General features: G+C 44.6%; 1 protein-coding gene across 3 annotated transcripts in view; it reads right to left on the bottom strand.

Moving 5' to 3' along the window:
• The window catches only part of PRKCQ (protein kinase C theta), a 133,700-nt gene that overhangs the window by 11,926 nt on the left and 100,630 nt on the right, over nucleotides 1–21,144 (bottom strand). For all 3 annotated transcript variants that reach the window (XM_036256624.1, XM_036256616.1, XM_036256608.1), the window contains 3 exons: nucleotides 7,159–7,250; nucleotides 5,477–5,539; nucleotides 4,279–4,417 (listed from right to left, as the gene is read on the bottom strand). In XM_036256624.1, the coding sequence (XP_036112517.1) occupies nucleotides 4,279–4,417; nucleotides 5,477–5,539; nucleotides 7,159–7,250 (294 nt within the window). The remainder of the gene's footprint in view (nucleotides 1–4,278; nucleotides 4,418–5,476; nucleotides 5,540–7,158; nucleotides 7,251–21,144) is intronic.

Below are 21,144 nucleotides of genomic sequence, written 5' to 3' on the forward strand. Positions count from 1 at the left end.
ATTAAAATCAGTACATAGCCCTGGCCAGTGTGGCTCAGTTGGTTGAGTGTTGTCCTGTCTACCAGAAGGTTGCTGGTTTGATTCCCGCTCAGGGCACATTCCCAGATTGCAGGCTCGATCCCCAGTAGGGGGTGTGCAGGAGGCAGACAATCATGTGATCGATGTTTCTCTCTCTCTCTCTCTCCAAACCAATAACCTATTTTTAAAAAAATTAGTATATAGTAGGAGCACAATTTTTTAAACAGGCAAGAGAAAATCCTCTTTCCTGACTGCTTGACCGCTGCTGCAGGATGGGCGGGAAGCAAGCGGCTTTACTACCCACGGCGAGTGGGGATGGGATAGCAGCACTGAAGTGCTGAGCTTGAAAAGCAAGCCTGGGGCCCCCTTGCGGTGGCCATCCTTCCCCCGCCATCGAAGGCCTAGCGCACCTGTGTGACACACACAGACACACAGAGGTCACGTTAACGACAGCATTCCTCCTTTGAAATGGAATGTCCCCCTTCGTGAACGAGCCTTCTGGATGAATGGTAGAAGTGTAGCACTGGGCTTAGGAAAGGAAGAGGGCACTATGGCTCTGGGCATTTCAGCGTTTTCTAGGAAAGCCGCACGTCTTGAGGCTGGCGAACTTCGTGATGCAGAGAACAATGTGTACAGCACCCATCTCTGCCTCTGCCTGACCTCAGGCCCGTCCTTGGGAAATGAGACACGCTTGGAGTGAGGCTCAGGCATACTGTGAAAGCGTCTCTAACACAACACTTGCTAACCAAACAACAACACAACCGCCGTGAAGGCCGCCAACTGGTGCAGGCTCTGCTTCCGGCTGAGTCCCGCACTGTGCAGTTTATCTCTGGGTGGTTGTGAGGCTCCAGTGAAAAGCAGGACAGACAAAGTGCTTTGCCACATGGAAGTGACTATTTGCTATATGATAAATATCTGTCTTAAAGAACTGGTACCCATTTGTGAAAATAAAGATAGAGTTGCAAACAGAATCGGGCAATCTGCTGCTGACTTCCAGTATAAAAACGCTGTCCACTAGCCTTACTCAATATTTATTTTTAAAAATTCTCACCGAGGATATTTTTCTATTTATCTTCAGATAGAGTGGGAGAAAGGGAGAGAGAGATAAACACTGACGTGAGAGGAACACATCAACTGGTTGCCTCCCACAAGACATTGACCAGGGTCGGGGATGAACAGCAACTGAGGTACATGCCTTTGACTGGAATCAAACCCGTGACCCATTGGTCCGCAGGCTGATGCTTAGACCGCTGAGCCAAACTGCAGGGCAGTAACTCAATATTTAAATGCTAAAGTTCATGTTAAAGTTTAGGAAAAAAACAAAACAAACGTTGCCGTAAGGAATAATCTAAAAGTAGACCCAGAAAGAATGATAAAGAAAATGAAGACTTGGACACATTCACAACCACTTCAGGTAAATTTGCCTTTCTTGGGGCCTGGTTCACACGCATTTTCCAGGATGTGCCACAAGGGGGAGCCTCAGGCAACCAGAAACTGCTGAGCATCTCATCTTTGTAAACAACTTCATCGGGAGGAAAAAATGAAAAGAAAATTGGAGGACAGGAGAGAGCTGTGGTGGAAATTAAGTCATCTAAGGCGAGGAGATGTTAATAAAGAATTTCAGTCTTCAGTGAGAAGGAAGAAAAGAAGTAGATTCATACTCAATTACATACTGTTAAAACAGAATGTCTACAGATGCTTGCTGGTATGTGTTAGGGTTTTCCCTACAGTATGTGTTTTATTTATAAGAACCTCTGAGGTAGGTCCTGTTATCCCCAACAAGGGAAGCGATGGGACTGAGGGAGGTTACATGTCTTATTGAGGCTCTCCTAGCTGTGTGTTGAAAACTGTGTTCTGAAGCCTGGTGTTTGGGTCATTTAATCTCATTATTTTAGTGTGTTTATACTATTAATAACTATAATAAAATGTAGTTATTTAAAACTATTTCATCTTCAAGACAACCTGATTATTTCCTTTTTCATACACGTTTTGTAGCATAGACTGTATTGGCAAAAATGTATAAGATTCATATGAAATAAGTATGCCTATACTGGGGATGCTTTTTTAATGAATGAGGAAGCAGGTCAAAAAGTGTGAGAACATGTGCAGAAGATGCACTGGTGGCTGGATGGTGACGGAGAGGAAAGCTGGGTGAAAGGGTATCACTGGGGTCCAGACAAGAGAGGCCGAGGGCCTGGAGTGGGGTACCAACAATAAGGATGGCAAGGAATTGGAGAAGTATGGGCTTGAAGCAAAGGGATTCATTTTGAGGACTAAGAATCAAGGGGGATTCTTAATTCAGTCACAGGATTGGGGAGGGGAGAATAGACTGAGAGGTCGACCCCGACCAGGGCTGGGGACAAACCACAACCGAGGTACATGCCCTTGGCTGGAATCGAACCGACGACTCATTGGTCTGAGGGCCAATGCTCTACCACTGAACCACACCAGCCGGGGCCTCTGAGGTCTAAATATAGAAGGTCTTAGTGTCTGGATTTGGGAGGGGTAAGAAAGGAGAAAACTTGGACAAGTCTTAGTGTTCTGTCGAGGTGACTGGATGGATGGATGTGTATTGTAGTCTGCCAAGGAAGGGATAAAGGAGAAGGCTGGGTGGGGGTGGAGAAGTTCAACAGGGAAAGGAGTTTGGGACCTGGCTTGTTTGAATGGCCTGTGACGGTTACTTGGAAATCTCAGACAAGAACATGGACATAGGAATCCAGAACAAGAAGTAGTAGGTTGGGCCAGCCATGCTGACTTCGGTGTTAAAACCATTATCATAAAGACAGTTGCTCGTAGAGAATGCGCAGTAAGAAGAGAAGAGGACGGAGAGGGCAGTCAGGTGAAAACAAGCATGCTCGAAGACGAGAGGAGACTGAAGTTACAAAGAGAGAAGTCCTTGGAGCCAACTTCTGGAAGATGCAGAGGAAAGAAGGATTCAGGGAGAGGATGCAGCATCAGGCATTTGTAGACAGGAAAGTTAAAAGCTGTAATTTCTTGTTGACCAGAGGCCAATCTTGCATTTAAACAAGGTTAAATAAAAATTAAATGCCACATCAACACAGGGAAAAGCCACATATTTCTTGGAATTGGGATCCCACAATTTCTTTGCAATGACAGGGATTTGCTGCTAAATTTCTTTTACCCAGGAAATCAGAGGTCTGTCACTCTCTAGCAAACAACCATCACCACACATTTATTAATACAATTAGTCATTGATTCTTCTAAAAGGTTATTTATTATCACCTAATGTGCCAAACCTTGCCCTCCGTCCTTGGGTAGAAAAGTGTATAAGATCATGCTGATCTACATATGTGACAAAGTGGTATAGAACTACACACACATACCAATATCAACTTCCTGGTTTCGATTGTACCATAGTTATACTGTAACCACTGGGGCAAACTGGGTGAAGGGTATATATGGGTGATGTTTCTGTACTAATTTTGCAACTTCTTGTGAATCTATAATTATTTCTAAATAAAAGTTATTAAAAAAGGAAATAAGAAACAGCCCCTGACTTTACCAAGCATCCAGCAGCACAGGGAGATTCAAAGATAGAAAAGCAGCGATGATGAGTGTTATGCGATGTGCAGGGCTGCGTGGGAAGGGGGCGTCTGATGTCCCTGGGGTGGCAGGGGGGGCGACTCCACACCAAGGAGAGAGGAGGGGAGCGGTGGGTGGGTGGGTGGGTGGGTGGGTGGATGCCTTCTGAACAAATGCCATTCTTCCGGGGGCTCAGAATGTGAGAGTGACGCCTTTTTGAAAAAACTCCGCAATAACGTGACAGAGTATTGTCCGTGTTTCACAGAGCAGGGGCGACATCAGTGCACCCCAGCAGTCTCTCCACCCTCGCACAGTGGCAGCGCAGAAACCACAGCGCAGGTGTTCCTGGTTCCCAAACGACCCTGCTGGACTTACTCCGGTGGTAACTTACGAACCTGCTTAGGTTTGCCTGGTTCTTGTTTTCTCTGGTGGGTCTGAGCAGAATGTAGATACTTTAAGGTTGGGAGTGGGGAGCAGTCATGACTAAAGGGAATGTGGTGTCATTTGAGACTGGGAGAGATGACCTAATTAGCATGAATACCATCCCCCCTAAAATAATAATAGCAGCCCCTGGGTGCGGCCCCAATTATGCAATACTCAGAAAAACAAATTCAAATTCTGAACCCAAATCCTTAAAATCTACTGGTTTCCAGGGAGGAAGAAGCAGGGGTATTGGCCCGAGGCGGGCTGGGCGGGAGGGGGTGCCGACGGCCCTACCTCCGGGGCGATGTAGTCAGGGGTCCCGCAGAAGGTGTTCGTCCTGGCGTCTCCTAACATGTTCTCCTTGCACATCCCGAAGTCTGCTATTTTGATATGTCCCTCTTTGTCTAACAGGATGTTATCTAGCTTCAGGTCCCTGAAAAATGAAAGCAAAGCAAAATCTCACTTTAATGATGACAATTTTGTTCAGATAGAATGGCCACCGGGCCACACCCTCTGGAAGTGGAGAGATTTCCTGAGCAGGTTGTCAGCGCTCTCTGTGAGCTCAGTACTCAGTACTCAGTACCACGGCTCAGTACCAACCACCCCTGGGAAAGTTCCCAGACTGGATCACCCACAGCTGCTGGCGTCCGTGGTTGGGAGGGGACATTAGTGACGATCCGGCTCGGCACCGCGAATGTCCTCAGAAGAGCGCAGAAGCCCACTCTGCTGGGTCCTCTTAGTTGTCTGTCTTTCCATTCCATCAGGTTCTCAGCTGTCCCATCTCACTGCGGTGCTGGGCTGGCCTCCCACCTAGCCCCCTTTTTAAAACCTTTACTTTCCCCTCTTCATCTGTAGGGAGTCAGGACCCAGACAACTAAGCTTTTGAAGCTTACTATTTAGGTTAAATACATGTCAACGATGTTTTGAGAAAAGAAGTGAGGAGACTGGAGCACAGTAACGCTCATCTCAGAGGGAGGTGACATGACGGAGTCACCTCCGTCATGGGCAGAGATCTGGGACGTCCATTCACAAGAGAGGGCCGGTGGCTCGGCCCTTCTGCCCGGCGCACAGGTTTCATCGCGGGTTTGTGTGCTCGAGGGAGAGCCCCCCCCCCCCCAAAGGAGAACAAGCCATCAGTGTTTCTAGGCGGCCCAAAGCACATACAGGCAAAAACAACTGAGGTGGGAGACAGAATCGAGAAAGCAATGAGATACCAAAGAGAAAGCAATGAAGGGAATGAGAAAAATAGAGGTGAGAAGAGTAAGGACCAGAATAAAGCACAAAATAAAATGAGAACTTTATTGCTTTGGAGATGGAAATTTTTTCCTCGGTTGTTACGAAATCATCGTCCATGTTACCACCACGGGCAGGAAGCCTGCGTGTGGAACTCTCTGTCACAAACACCCTAGCCATGCCATGGCCCACAAGTACAAGGATTACATTAACCAGACCAGGAAACATCTCAGCGTTTGTCTCCCAAGGATAAAATTACCTGTAGACGATGCCTCTGGAATGAAGGAACTGCAGACCAAGAATGATTTCAGCAGCATAAAACCTGAGGGAGGGAAAGGCAGGGGTCACCACCAATGCATTAAACAACAACACCAAACCCCTGTTTTGTCCAGTGAGCGCTCTGGGCAGTCCTCTGCTAAAGGCACACACACAACTTGGTACGCACACGATTCATCTGTGTACGCACACGATTCATCTGTGTACGCACACGATTCATCTGTGTACGCACACCATTTTGTTTCATCTGGACAAAAGGAAGATGTTCTCCCTGAGAGAACGAAGCAGAGCTGGTCTCCTAAGTTAGTCCTACCCGCTGCCAGTGCTCATTCTTATATTTTACACGACAGTGCTGAAACTGTCATTTTTTTTTCTAATAACACATGCACAAATATTAAATGCAACAGTAGAGTAAAATAGGAAAACGACTTTCCCTCTTGTTTGAAAGTCTGCGTGGAGGCTGTGGGCCTGTGTGCAGGGTCATTCCGAACAGAACTGACTCTTCATGTGCGAGGACTAGAGCCCGAAGAGGGAGGGAAGGGTGTGAGAATCCGGGAGGTGACATGGTGCTCTCCGTCTTCAAGGACAGACAGAAAGGAAGTGGATTTGCACTGTCACTGTGGGATTAAAGCTAGGGATAAGGGAGAAATTCCTGGAAGTGAGGTTTGCTGATTTGGGGAAGGAATGCAAACACCTCCCTCCTGGGAGGCACCAGGGGCGCGCTGGACAGACAGCCTGTGTCCGAGCGCTCTCAGGCCTTAGAGAGCTGGGACGGGCGCTGGACTGAAAACGCCTGATGGTTTCTCTGCTGTGGGTACCCCACACAATTAGCTCTGGGCAGATGGCTCCCAGAGGCAATGAGATCAGCAGTATGCGACCCCCTGGATCTCCCCAAACAGCCATTTCAGCAAGGTCTCTGCAGGAGCTGGGGCGTGAGTCCCTCTTTCAACTCGCTCACACTCAGCCACTCAAAGCACTCACTAGGGGTGAGTGACAGATCATCAAAGAAGTCAAGCCAGGCTGTGTGTACCCAGTGTTTCTAAATGGGCCCGGTGGCACGGTTGTTGTTTTAAATGTCACTGGTTTTACCACTTGGGAAAGAGTGGCCGGGGCCCTCAGCTGTCATCCCACAGGGCACACGTGGACCGTTAGGCCGCGCATGGGCTTAGGGCTGCCCAGGAAGGTGAAGCTGGGTACTCGGAGTAAGGGCCCCTCCCGTTTTCCTGATTCTCATGCCCCAGAGCCACAGGCTTCATGGCTTCCCCTCGACCTTTCCACGAAGGGCCTCGGCCGCAGCTCTGTCCCGTGACCGCCTTTAAGACCTGTGCTCCATTCGACTGCTGTCTTTTCAAAGGGCAAACATTTTCTTCCACGCACACCTCATTTAGAAGCCCGAGGAACTGGGGCATCTCCTTGAAGAACTAAATAGTTGATTTCAAAACACAGAGAAATGAAACAAAACTGACAAGAATGTAAGCGTCACAAGCTGGGAACACGGTCGCCTTGTGTGACATGTTCTCGGGGGTTACCTTGTCCTGGAGGTTAGGCGTGCTGGGTGAGCAAACAAAAATGCCACAGGAAAGAGAGAGTATTCTGTGGGCAGGGTGGGGGCACAGAAACTGCTAAGAACAATGGAAAACCCCAAACCCTCCAAAGGGCTCTTACGTGGCTCTGGAAAGGTCAAACTTCTGGCAACTCTGGATGTGGTACATCAAGTCTCCTCCGTTGAGAAATTCCATCACAAAAAAGAGGTTTTCCTGGGGTAAAAACAAAAACAGTCCCAATCTGTAGCTTCTAAAAAAGAAGCATTCCTTTTTAAATGGATGTAGCTTTCACAGGAACCAATTGTCTTCAGATCACTTGTAAAAAGATAAATGTCTTGTCGGAGGCCTGCTTGGATGCTCGGGTGCTGGGAGTCAGCAGTGAGGCCTGGCACGGCTGAGTGTCCAGCTGGACTTGCCCACCCGATTGGGATGGTGCTGAGCCCTTAGTGGGTGCTGACCGTATACCTCTGAAGTTGACAGTGTGCAGGAGGGTAGAGAAAACACAGGTTGGGCCCTGGCCAGTTTGGCTCAGCGGTTAGAGCATTGGCCTGCGGTCCGGAGAGACCCGGGTTCGGTTCCCGCTAAGGGCACGTACTTCGGTTGCAGTTTGTCCCCGGCCCTGGTTGGTCGTGTGGGTGGCAGCCACTCGATGTGTCCCTTCACATCGATGTTTCTCTCTCTCTCTCCCTCCCACTCTATCTGTACAAAAAATGGAAAAATATCCTCGGGTGAGGATAAAAAAAAACAAGAGAAAACACAGGTTGGGCTCTGACTCCTGGGGCAGGGTAGAAGCACACATTCATTCAACACTCAGTACACAGTTCTGAGCACAGTTCACAGGCGTGGCCCTGTGGGAGGAATGAGGGTGGAGACCGCCCTGCCTTCAGGGAGCTTACCGTCAGGGAGAACCTTACTTCTCTCCAGTGCAGGCTTCGCTGGGGGCAAGCACAGCTTAAGAGTGTGCCTCCCGGAGCAGAGGACCCCATGTGTGTTTTTAGAGCTGGGGCCCTGGAGCAGCAGCCGTCAAAGGCAAGACTGAGATCTCAGGGTGTGGTCAGGGTGTTAGAGGTGGCCGATTACCGGAGGTCTGAGCTCCTCCTACTCTGGGAGACATGTCCTCAATAAGCATATTCACAGCACTTTGCCCTGATTTTTCGGAGTCCCCATGAGCCCCAGAATTAGTTACCCATCAAGTGTGGAGACATGTGGCATGTCTGTGCATGAATTTGCACCTAAAAACCTCACCTGGGTGATTTAGCGGAATTAACCTTTAAGTTTTGATGTGAAACTAACTGTGGCCTCAGGGCATACCAGGTGCTGCTGGTAACTACATTCTGGTGTGACAGCGACATGCGTCGCCTGTTACAAATTCTGCAGAACTGGGAAATGCAGGGTTGTGGCCATTATCTCAATAATTCAGGTAAAGGTAAGCATCATCCAAAGTTGACCTTGGAAGCGGGTCACTGGAGCCCACTCTTCCGCTTGTGGGCAGGGGCCAAAGTTCTGTGCTGACATGAATCCAAACATTGCTCTTTCACTTGAAGACTGATCACTCGCCCCATCTGCACACACCTGCTCTCTCATGACCACATCTCCCCGAAGGCTCTTACTGTCATAAGCACCAGAGGAACCTTTTTACCCCGAGCTGTGACGGCCTGTACACACAGAGTGGGATCTCCTAGGTATTCAGGAGAGTGAAAGGTATAAAAGCGTAGCGTGAGACCGCTTACAACAGTGCTCAGATTAAAGATTCCCTTTAACTGTTAGGATGCTTACAAGTTCCTACAAAGTCTGAAATGTACAAATTGTCAGTTTGGACTGGGAGAAAGTGGGGGAAGGCAACTCGAGGCAAAAGCTCAACCTCACTTGTCACATCCCTGGCACAACCGTCCTGTCAGTTCTCATGCGTAAATCAATCAGACTGTCACCTGTGGTGGGGGTTGGGGCACCCAGTTTGTGCAGTGAGAGTCTAAGAAATCACGGGGCTGGGACAGTTTACTCTTATGGACATTCCAAGAAGATCGCACTGATGTACTGATTATTAATTAAGTAGTAATGGAGATTTATAGCATGTTGGATGCCACCCTTAATCCTACTAAAAGACATTACGGCTCTACAATAAATTTTCCCAAACGGTCAGTTCTGGCTCTTTATATTAAGCTGGGGGCGGGGCATTGAAAAAAGCCCATTGGTTGTCTTTAGTTATGTATGATGGCATTTTGCTTATACCTTTGGTTTAGGTGAATACCAGCTAAAACATGTTTTTGTTTTTTAATTTTTTATTTATTTTAAACATGGGGCTTTTTAAAGGGGGCTATGGGCAGTCCATGCCTGGAAGTCCGGCCTGGGTGCGCAGGCCGGGGGAACTTGCTCTTCCTCTAGGCAGTGGCTCTCAACCTTCCTGATGCCGCGACCCTTTAATATAGTTCCTTATGTTGTGGGGACCCCCAACCATAAAATTATTTCCGTTGCTACTTCATAACTGTAATTTTGCTATTGTTATGTCTTAGGCGACCCTTGTGAAAGGGTTGTTTGACCCCCAAAGGGGTTGCGACACACAGGTTGAGAACCACTGCCCTAGAGGGTGCTGTTTCGAGGATCTTGGCCATCTTCTAGGGGGTTCTGAGCTGTTTGGAAGTCTCAGGGATCCACTCATCAAAGGAACTGTTGGGTCCACTCTGGGCCCAAGGAGATGACGCTGTGATGAAATAGTATAAACGGATGTAACATGCAAACCACACAGTCCTGGAGTTTGGGTTTTGAGTATCACATTTTGAAGGATGGATAAACCTTTACAAAGTTGAATCCCAAATCCCAGTCGTAACAAGTAAATACGAATAGAATAGCCTCAAACGTCCATAAGTGGCTGGGAAGGGAGCTGAAGGTGACCTGCTGCTGACCTGGAACCCTGCTGGACCACTGTCAAAAGGAGAGTCCGCCCACCAGGGACACTCCGGATTAGGTAGGAGAACTCTATTCAGGGTAATTGCTAAGGCCATGGTCTTGCCTTCATGCAGACCTGAATTCAGAGCGCCTGCACGTGCGGTCTGGGAGGAGTTGCTGGCCTCTCCTGGCCTCAGTCTCCATCTGTGAGCAGAGGGAAAGCCCCCCCCCAGGGGTGTCGTGAGTATTACACGAGAGGATCTCCGTGGAAAGCTGGCTCAGGGTTGGCACTCAACATGCGCATGGTTTCTGGTAGCTGTATACTTACAGGAAACAGTTCAAAAGCCAGTCAAAAAATAAAAATAAAAGTAAAAACATACAGCAGCTCCTTCCTGGTGAAAGGAACCGCACAGTCCTGCGGCTCCTGAAAGAAAGAGGAAACCAGGGGCTTGGTGTCCCTCCAGGCTGTTCTTTCTGCTCCGATCCTGAGCTGAGAGAAAATGCAAAACAGGCTCCTGAGGGGCAACCGGTCTCCTGGGCTGTGACCCACATCCTAATGCAGACCTCTCTTCTGCAGGCCTAGTAATACTTCAACTGATGCAAATGAATCTTCTGGGGCAGTGAAAGTTGACTTTGTGATGGTGTTGGGGGATGGAAGGCCCCAAATCTGTCCTAGGGTTAGAAGTTGTTGACAATGCTGGCGTAGCATGTGTGGAGTGGAAATTCAGAGCGAGCTCTGAAATTCTCTCTCCGTTCTGTCACCAACTACCTTGTGGCCAGGTAGATCACACCATCCCCGAGCCTCAGTCTCAACCTCCGAGAAATGAGAAGTATTGGCGAGATCCCCAGCTACATTCCCCTTTACTGACTTGAAGACTCCCTGATTTTCATCATTTCTTTTTCACATTCATCCCCCGCCTCCCATTTTCTCGGGGGAAAGAGATGACACGAACACACTATGATTATTCAGCACATTATAAGACTTATGTAGTCCTTCCCAAGTGAGGAAATAAATATTGGTAAGAAGATATTATGCTTTCAAAATTCTTAGGAGAAATCTTTGTCTAGAAACAATGCATATTTGAAGTAAAATGAAAAAAATAATGATGAATCTTTCCTTGGAACCTTCCTCAAGGAGGTAAGCATTATGACTGGGTTCATGGCTCACCATAACAGCCCAAAGGAGATCATAAAATAGAGGTCAGAGGGCCTCCTCCCATTTAAGTAGTCTTCCGGTTATGCTAATGGAGCTTGGCTATTGGTCAGGGACAAATTCTGGTGTCCCAAGGCCCAACTGCTTTAACACTGGAATTAATCCCACCATGGGCCAAGGGCTGAAAAGCAGAATGGGTTAGACTGTGGTTTAGCACTCTTGCGTAGACGACAAGAGTGGCAAGAGAATGCCTTTTTGATTAGTCTTTATATTTTGTTTCGGAATCTTGTGTCTTATTCTTTTAGAAAGAACTCCAGCAGGCTTGTCGGGAGAAGAGGATCATCTCTGATTTTGAAAAATAATTGGAACACGGGAGTAGAACTCAACCTTTAGGATTCTGGCCCCTGTTCAAGCTTTTGGTGAGTTTTTTGTTTGTTTGTTTTTTACTTTGCCCACCTAGTAGCTCCTTGGAAAAGTGAATTTTAAAATAGGAGGGTTGCTTTACTTAGCCAGTTTCTTGCAGGAGGAAACGCAATTTCTGTTCTCAGCTCAAACGGACTGATCTATGAAGGGAGCTTCATGTTCGTGTCATTCATGGTTTTCAGAGTGAGTTCTATGAGTAGTCGCCCTTCATCCACTGGTCTTATTAATGAACTAATAACACACTGAGCCTATTTCCATCCTGTTGGTGAAGTGAGTTTTAGTTGGGGTTTGAAAGTACAATTACATTAGGGCCATTGGAAGAAGGGATTCATTGAATAATGCTGAAGCACCTCTGGCTAACAAGAAAGCTTTGGGTATATCATTTAATAACATTTGTTTATCTATCAGCTCTCCAGTTTACAGCAGGCATGCGTGCTGTTCTCTGTGCCAGACCACAAAAACAAGTGGGTAACAGCTTTGCTGGGATTTTCTGACAACTGAAGGCAATGATCAATACTGATATTCTGGAGATAAATGAGTAGTCAAAGCTCTGTGGTAATATTTTTGGGAGCTTTTAAAAATGGCATGTATTATAGTCTTGCATAATCATTTTTATATATTTACATATACACATATAAATATATATAGAGAGAATTGTTAAGAATCCAAAATAGCTTAGTGTTTTTGCAAAGAATTCTGTATACACAATAGTGAATATTCCAATTTCTACAAATATCTTTCAGTACTTGGTTCAAAAAACCCTGCATAGCTGGTTCTCCTACATTCTTATAAAAATATGAGATCACTTTAGGGGAACTCTAAATTCCTTTTATTCATTTTGTTTGTGAATTATCTACATGAAATTCCACTGTAAAAGTGATTTATACTGGTGAAATGAAGAAAGAGAGGTAATTGCTGTTTACAAGAATAGAATATTTAAATAGTTTGCTAATCTAAGAATTGGAAAAAATAATTTTTCAGATAATATATGTACTAATTTCTGTGGTTTTCAAGGCCAAATCTTTTAAATAATTCTGGTCTAAATTTAACTAAGACATTGCGTTGGGTTGTCTACATTGTGACTCTCAATCTTTTTCTTTTTTTTTTATCCTCACCCGCGGACACTTTTCCATTTTTTGTTCAGATAGAATGGGAGGGAGAGAGAGGAAGAGAGAGAGAGAGAGAGAAACATCGACGTGAAAGGGACACATTGAGTGGCTGCCACCTGCGCAACCAACCGGGGCCGGGGACAAACTGCAACCGAGGTACGCGCCCTTAGCGGGAACCGAACCCGGGTCTCTCCGGACTGCAGGCCGATGCTCTAACCGCTGAGCCAAACCGTCCAGGGCGTGACTCTCAATCTTTTACTTACACAGCTGACACCCTGAGTCTGAACTAGTGTCAGCAGTAGAGGTGGGCTCCCCCTCCATCAAGACTTACATCTTGACTTCTACTCTTTGTTCCCCCTCAAACAAGGTTTTCGTTGAGAATTACAACCTGTAAGAGCTGCCTTTTTGACATCCTCAGCAATGTGGTCATGAGGACATGGAGGGGCTTCCTGTCTCAAAACAGACCACAGAGCTGGGGTCAGGGCTGCCCACGCTGTGTGCTGGGAAGGCGTGCCCAGATGCGGGTGGGGCTTCCTTCTGGCCGCACACCTGGTGGGCGCACTGGGTGCTGGGCTCACCCAGAAGTTTCACTGGTATACTTAACACCTGTGTTAGTCTGGTCACACCAGCACTCGGTTTCTTATGTATATTTGTGATTTAGAAGGCTTGAACAATTCTGAATCTGGAACTGTTTATTTCTTCTATATTAAGCTATAAATGAAAACATCCTACAAAAACATGTTTATTACCTTGTTCATAAAGAATATATCATAAAAAACTTAACAGATAATTATATATGTACTTTTTATATCTAAATGGAGGGGGTGGAGCGGGAGGGAGAAATGGCTTCTGTAGACCAGCAAACTCATTCATTAGGGCCTGTTTATATTTCTAGTGTAAACTCTCAGTAGTAAAACGCACTGCCTTCCGTAGATCCCTTAGTACAAAACAGAAATAACGTGCCCGAGTTTCTAGAGGTTTGTACTTTGCAACAAGAACTCAGGCTCAGTTGTATTTACTGGCTTACTTGTCTCACAGGGTCTTCTTATGTTAATGAACAGAATGTTTTCCTTCATAACAGAAGTACAAACAGGGTTCCAGTTCATGAATTTTAAAACTTTTCTTTGATATGGTTAGGTTTCTTTTTTTTTTTTTGTATGTGCCCCTAGTGGGAACCGAACTCGGGACTCTCTGGTCTGCAGGCCGTCACTCCAACTGCTGAGCCAAACTGGCCAGGGCTAGGTTTCTTTTTTCCCCCATTTTTTTAAAAAATTCCTCTCCTGAGGATACTTTTCCATTTATCTTCAGGTAGAGTGGGAGGGGCAGAGAGGGAGAGAAAGGGAGGGAAAGAAACACCAATGTGAGAGGGACGCATTGACTGGTTGCCTCCTACATGACCCCGACCAAGGCCTGGGATGAACCATAACCGAGGTACATGCCCTTGGCCGGAATTGAACCTGCGACTCATTGGTCCGTGGGCTGATGCTCTACTGCTGAGCCAAACTAGCCAGGGCTGCTTAGGTTTCTAATGAGAGGCAATATAGCAGTTAGGCCAATGGACTTCACCAGCAAGCTGCCGGAGTTAGAATCCCGCTCCCCTACTACTGATTGACGTTTGATGTATTGCTTACCCTCCTTAAAGGGGCCACCTCATTCTCCTTATCTATAAAATGGGGATAATAATAGTGTCTACTACATAAGGTTGCTATGAAGATTAAATGCCCTAAAATGTGTAATGTGCCTAGAACATGGACTGGCACATAGTAAATGCTCTGTAAATTTCAGCTGTTGTTATTATGTTTACAACTACTAAATATAATAGTCATGACATATGATATACATGCCATGCATACCTGGTTGCAGGTTTGATCCCCAGCCCTGGTCATGCCACTTGCAGGAGGCACCGATCAATGTGTCTCTCTCACACTGATGTCTCTCTCTCTCTGCCCTCCTTCCACTCTCTCTAAAAATCAATGGAAAAAATATACTCAGGTGAGGATTAACAAACAAAACAAAACAAAAAAGAAATACTGATTCACAAGCACAGAGGGGTCTCAGGAACAGACTGAGTTTTAACATAAGAGGCAAGTTTAAAGGAGTATGATTTTCAGGTGAAAATGACCTACTCTACTGAAGATTTTAAAATTACTAAATTATCACTGATACAAAGAAAAAAAAATGCAAAAAAAGGGAGAAAGGAAATGGTAAAAAAAATCTTACCTCTGGGTATCTTTGAATGTTATAACTAGGAACAACTTTCGTGTTTTTTTTTTTTAACAATACTGTGGTGTAATTATTAAAGGATGTTTTGGTAGAATTACTTTTATAATGATGTAAAATAATGAATTTTACTTAAAAACTTTACGTGAGTGATTTTCCTACCACCTAACGTTTATATGATATGGATTTTCAACAACTGCCAAAGGAGTAGGTTGCTCTTGCTCAGGTTTAGGCCACTGAAGAGCAAGTCCCCCAAAGTGCAAGGAATAGCGAGGGCATTGCACTCTGTCAATGCCTCAGCTTCAGGTCTAGAATAAGTCTGACTCATGATGGATTCAAATGAGCACTGCTATTTGTAGTGCTGGCACGGAGATTTGCACTAAGTGTTCGATGTCGAGTCAGACGCTATGTATTTCAGGTCACCTACGTTGCAACTGGCAGGCTTAAACACGAAGAAAGGATACCCCGGCACAGAGTAGTATAGTCACCTGGTTATACACATTTAAAATCACTTTTAATCAAAGTAATGCAAACAGAATAATTCTTTCAAAGAAGAATCAAAACAACTGAAAGATCTAAAAAGGGAAGCATCATTAGAATAAAAATCTGTTCATACTATGACAGGAAGATGATTAAATGCAAGATTAAAGGGACGGATAAGGAATATGAGCACCTCAGTTCTATACAGGTGCACTTAAAGGACACACACATCCCTGCACTGGAAAAACAAGATAAACTGCTTTGTGGAACAGAAATGGGGTAGAAAGCTCTGGTGGGAGGCAGGTGCTAAAGCCATAGGACTACAGGGCTCTGGGTCAGGAACTAGACAGAGGTGACCAGGAGCAAGGTGTCTGTAAGGTAAGTAATGGGGACCAAAATACCACCTGTGCAAGGGATGGAGCAGACCGGGACAGGGTTCCCCTCTCAACGAAAGGAGTTAAAAAATTACGATAATCTGACCTACAACTGGTATAAAGCTTCAAGTTTCCAGTGGCAAATTAAAAAAAAAAGTCAGAGAAAGCCATGCAACAGGGCCAGGGCTTCTTACAATGGGATGAGACCTCAGAACCATCCTTTATAGGTTTAGTCATAGATTGAAGGTCCCTGGGACCCAGATGGAGACAAAAAAGTGATAAATCAGATATAGGGGGAGAGAGAGAGAGAGAGAGAGAGAGAGAGAGAGAGAGAGAGAGAGAGAGAGAATATGAACATACAAGCGAGGAAAAAATTTCTATCAACAGGTGTCTGCAAATTAAAGTTCTGAATCACATGAAAATAACTAACATTAATACCATTAACAATCTGAGGATAAAGTTACCACCCAAAAATGCAAATAATAGAACTTCAAAATGATTTTAAAATAAGTTATTTAAAGTATATTAAGAGTTGCTCTAGCAACTCTCACTATGATATTAGGACCTGTGCTCTCCTAAAATAAAAAAGATGGAAGTGATAGATTTTTAACAGAATTGATTATATAGTTCTCACAGAACTGTTTGCATACACAAATATCATTTAGAGAAGTTAAAATTCTTAGAACTGTCAAAATATATCAATATTTAAAACATAAGCTAGTTCTTTAAAAGAACATTTGTGAATGAATATTCTAGATTTAGTAAAGGGGGAATTGTAAAGGTGGACTCAGAATTTATTACTTTTTTTAGAAGTTATATGATCTAATTTTTACACTGCTTTCCCCTTAGAATGATTACATTCCTTTTTAATAAGAGAATGAAAATAAAGAGCTTGGAAAAATTATTTAGCAATGATGACTATTCAGTATAGCTAATGATTGCCAAATGTGCATGTATTATTGAATAAATGAGAACTTTATAGCATTGAAGAAATTAGCTCATGATTTTATCAAAACAATAACAATTAATTTTGGAAATTCACAGAAAACTTGGCAAAAGTTATGCAAATGAGGTCAGGAATATATACTCCCTCTCCAGGAAAAATTAGGTGGGAAAAGAGAAAAAGAATAATTGTAGCCATTTTTTGCTACTATTTTTTTTCTTCAGAGCCTAGTAAATTAATGTACTACATTTTATACAGAAGAAGATTTGCAATGCCTGAAGAATAAATAAAATTATTTATTACAACATGTCTAAGTAAACCAGTATCCCTTTAAGAGTATCATATATTAAGCATATATAATAAATGTTGTGGCATCCAAGATTATAGTACCATAATATAGAAATTGAAGAGTAGAACACTTCTCTATTTTGGGACATAGCCTATTATAGCCAAGGAAAATACCCACTGAAGAACAAAGGGGAGCTGGTCCATATCTAAAATCCCAAAATTAAATGAAATAATCCATATATAACATTTAGCCCTGTGCCTACATATAGTAAGAACTCATTAGTCCTTGTTGACTTCTGTTATGTGCACTGTTATTCTATTATACAGGGAAGAAAAGCATTTAGTTGTATTATAGTCAGAACGCAAGGATGGTCCCAACATGTACAAGGTCTGGAGTAAGAGTACAAATGAATACCCCACACCATATACCACATGTCTAAAATTTTAAGTGTTATAAATCAAGCTTATTAACTATAAAATTAAATATGTTCTATATTCCTATATGTTATCTATCTATCTATCTATCTATCTATCTATCTATCTATCTATCTTGTGTGTGTTTTTCTCTGAGTACTATACCTTAATGATGACCAAGAAGGCCCTTGATAAATTTAGAATTCCTCCAAATCTTGCACAGGTTAAGTGGCCACACCAGAAAAGTCCTGCACTACTCCCCCACCCCACTCCCTTTTCACAACAGAACCTAGGAAGATGTCCACACATGCTTCGAGCTGTTGGGTATGGACTTCTGGGGTCCTAGAGCATGGCTTAGGAATGGAGATGGGGGGGCATGCCTCCTTGCTCCGTGAGGAGACGTGTGCCTGGAGGAAGGCCAAAGAGAGGCTGCCAAAGTAGGGGGCTGGGCAGAAGCCCTTTTGCTTGGGTCTAAGATTTAGAACATGCAATGGATAATTTTCCAGTTAAATGAGTTGTGAGTTGGATTTGGTGCTTAGGTACCTTGAGATCTCAACTTTATTAATAGTTTTGGATTGACGGTATGATGTACAAAAGAGCACTAGACAGTGATGACCAAGGCTGATCTTCTTTGGATCTCAATTTTCTTAGCATCAAAATGAGGGGTCTGACCCCTTCTTACATTTGAAAACTTCTACATTTATTGAGTCATTCATAAGAAAAACAAATGAATATAACTAATCAAATTAGAAGCTATAAGCAATCAAGTTGTCCCCCAATAGGTGAATGGATAAACAAACTGTGGTACATCCAGACAGTGGAATATTATTTGTCAATAAAAAGAAAAGAGCCTGAAGCCATAATCAGATGTGGAGGAAACTTACGTGCTAATTACTAAGTGACAGAAGCCAGTCTGAAAAGGCTACATATTGTACGAGTACAACTATATGACATTGTGGAAAAGGCAAATTTATGGAGACAGTAAAAAGATCAGTGGTTGCTTGGGGTTTGGGGGAGGGAAGGATGAAGAGGGAGAACACAGAGGATTTTTGTGAGAAACTGTTGAGTGTGATACTATAATGGTGGATACATGTCATACATTCGTCAAAATCTATAGAATGTTCAATACAAAAAGTGAATGGTAATGTAAACCATGGACTTTAGTGAATAATAATGTATCAATATTGACTCATCAGTTATAATAAATGTACCACACTAAAGCAAGATGATAAAAATACCCCTATTTTTCCCCAGCTATGGGGTCTGGGGGAGGAAGGATATGTGGGAACTCTGTACTTTCCACTCAATTTTCTATAACCTAAATCTGCTCTAAAAATTAAGTCTATTAATTAAAGAAAAACCCAACTAGTGGCTATAGGCTAGCCAATACATTCAAAGTAGTGCTAATATACATGACCGGAAGGAAAACATCTTTAGATTCTTCCTCATATGGAATTTATATAAATACCAATAAAAAATGACTGAAGAATATGGAGACAATAAAACTACACTAAATTCTGATGTTTATTTGCCCTATAATGGTAGAAATTGACACAGAGAAGGTAGCATTGCAGGTTCTATTTTAAATCTTTCTTGAAACAATGACTTCTAGAAACATGTTTTTATTTATTTTGGTTGACAGTGTCCATTTAAAATATTTGTAACTGCTCTTCTAGGAATAGTTTTTTTTTTTTTTTAAATATAGTTTCCTGGAGAATTACTGAATTTTTAAAAAAAGATTTAAGCACTCACTCCCATTCTGGATAAATACAAATGATGAAATGGTTTAGACTTCACACATAAGTTTTATTTCTTTGTCTTGAAGGCTGGTTTCACCTTGTCAGTTTCCATCCCTGGGAAATTCCCATTGCACACTTTTTCTTCGAACTCTGGCCCTTAGGTGGTACCTTGGAATGTCTGCTTCTGTCTCTTACGAATCTGTACTGGAGCCCCAGTTGCTGGCATTATAAGCCTTTTCCGTGTCTCCAGATTCTCAGTTCTGTTCCTGCCCCGCCAACCTCCCTCCCCAAGGCAGCTTCCTACTTTAGTGGGGTGTTTCCAGTCACTGTGAGCAGCCTCAAATCTCCTCTCCTAACTCAGTCTCCTCCTTTCACTCCATCTGTCAGCAGTGACAACCGTCCTTACCAGAGTTTACTGTAGTCTCTATCCTAACTCCTCCTTCTTGCAGAATCTTCCTGAGTTCCTCCCTGTGGTCTGGTTGCTTCCTCTGCCTCAAGCATTGTCCACTACTCTTAACCCTTAACACCTGAGTTCACAGCATGCTTCCATCCTCTGAAGCACTCTTTCTGAGACTTCTGCACCACCGCCGAGTCTGCCCTGCCGCTCACTCCCTACGCCTGGCACCTGACATGCCCTCACCCTCCTACTGAGACACTTCTTTCTGTTCCTCCCAAACATCTAGGTCTCCTCACCATGCTGAACACTCGGTCCCCTCTATTTATTTATTTATTTATTTATTTATTTAATCCTCACCCGAGGACATTTTTCCATTTTTTGTTCAGATAGAGTGGGAGGAAGGGAGGGAAGGAGGGAGGGAGGCAGAGAGAGAGAGAGAGAGAGAGAGAGAGAGAGAGAGAAACATCGACGTGAAAGGGACACTTCGAGTGGTCACCACCCACACGACCCAATCAGGGCCGGGGACAAACTGCAACTGAGGTACGTGCCCTCAGTGGGAACCGAACCAGGGCCTCTGGACCGCAGGCCAACGCTCTAACTGCTGAGCCAAACCAGCCAGGGCTTTTTTTTTTAAATTCTTTTCTCTCTCCTGACCCCACTCTGCTGGTCCTCCCCTTACCTCCCCGAGGGATCTTTCTGTTGCTTTATTTTCCTCTCTTCCTCCTACTTCTGAAGAGGGGGCTTCTCTTTGGTTCTGTGCTTGAGCCTCTTTATTCCAGGGTCCCACATGCATCCCTCCTCAGGGTGTGCGCCACGGCCCCTCAGATGCCTTGTAGCCGTGCTTTACCATGGAGCTGCGTCTCCAAGGGCCCTATTTCAGATGTTAGTGCTGGGAACAGTAAGTATTCAGCAGACACATGCTGTTCGTCATGTTCCCTCTGAGACTGCTGGCTGAGACAAGGACACTGAGTGACAGAGTGTTCAGGTGGAGAGACGAGGAGGTAGGAGTGGTGGGCTCAAGGCGGAGCGTTCAGAAGCTGCAATGGGCACAAGAGCCTGGGCACCGGGGAGGAAGGGGCACTAATGGGACCGAAGGGCACAGACAGGTGGGAGCAGGTGCGCCAGGGTGGACGTCCCTCGAGGTTGTCCAGGACCAGCCTTTCTGGCACCTGAGGACAGTGGCAGACGTGTGCTCGTCAGCCAATATAATTTACTACAGGATGACTTCTTTTTCTTTTATCTGCCCCCCACCCCCCACATTGTCTAGCATTCTGTGGGGAAATGAAAAGAAGGACAAGAACAAAACATGCTTCTTGGTATCGAGGGAAGTATTATTTACACAGAGAAACTGAGTAAGCGCCTCTGAAAGCTGTTCCAGAAAAGGCCAGGCAGCGCGGGAACAAAACCACCTTTCTGGGTCTTGTAAGCGGAGAAGCCCGAAGGGCAGAAAGATAATGGTCATTAAGTAGGACTCGGGGAAGCTGAAAGCTGTTCTGGAGGAGGTGGCTCTGAATGAGCTTTCTAAGGAGAGGAGCAGGTGCACAGAGGAGAGCAGGCACTTGCCTGTAATAACACCCTCAAAGCAGATGCAAAATGCTCGTGTCTTGAGGGAAGCCGGTGACAGTACTTTTGGGGCTTTGAGAGGACAGTTGACAGAGAAATGGACTGACAGTGTGGCCATGTG

The sequence above is a fragment of the Molossus molossus genome, unplaced genomic scaffold (assembly GCF_014108415.1).
Source record: "Molossus molossus isolate mMolMol1 unplaced genomic scaffold, mMolMol1.p scaffold_m16_p_1, whole genome shotgun sequence".
NCBI lineage: Eukaryota > Metazoa > Chordata > Mammalia > Chiroptera > Molossidae > Molossus > Molossus molossus.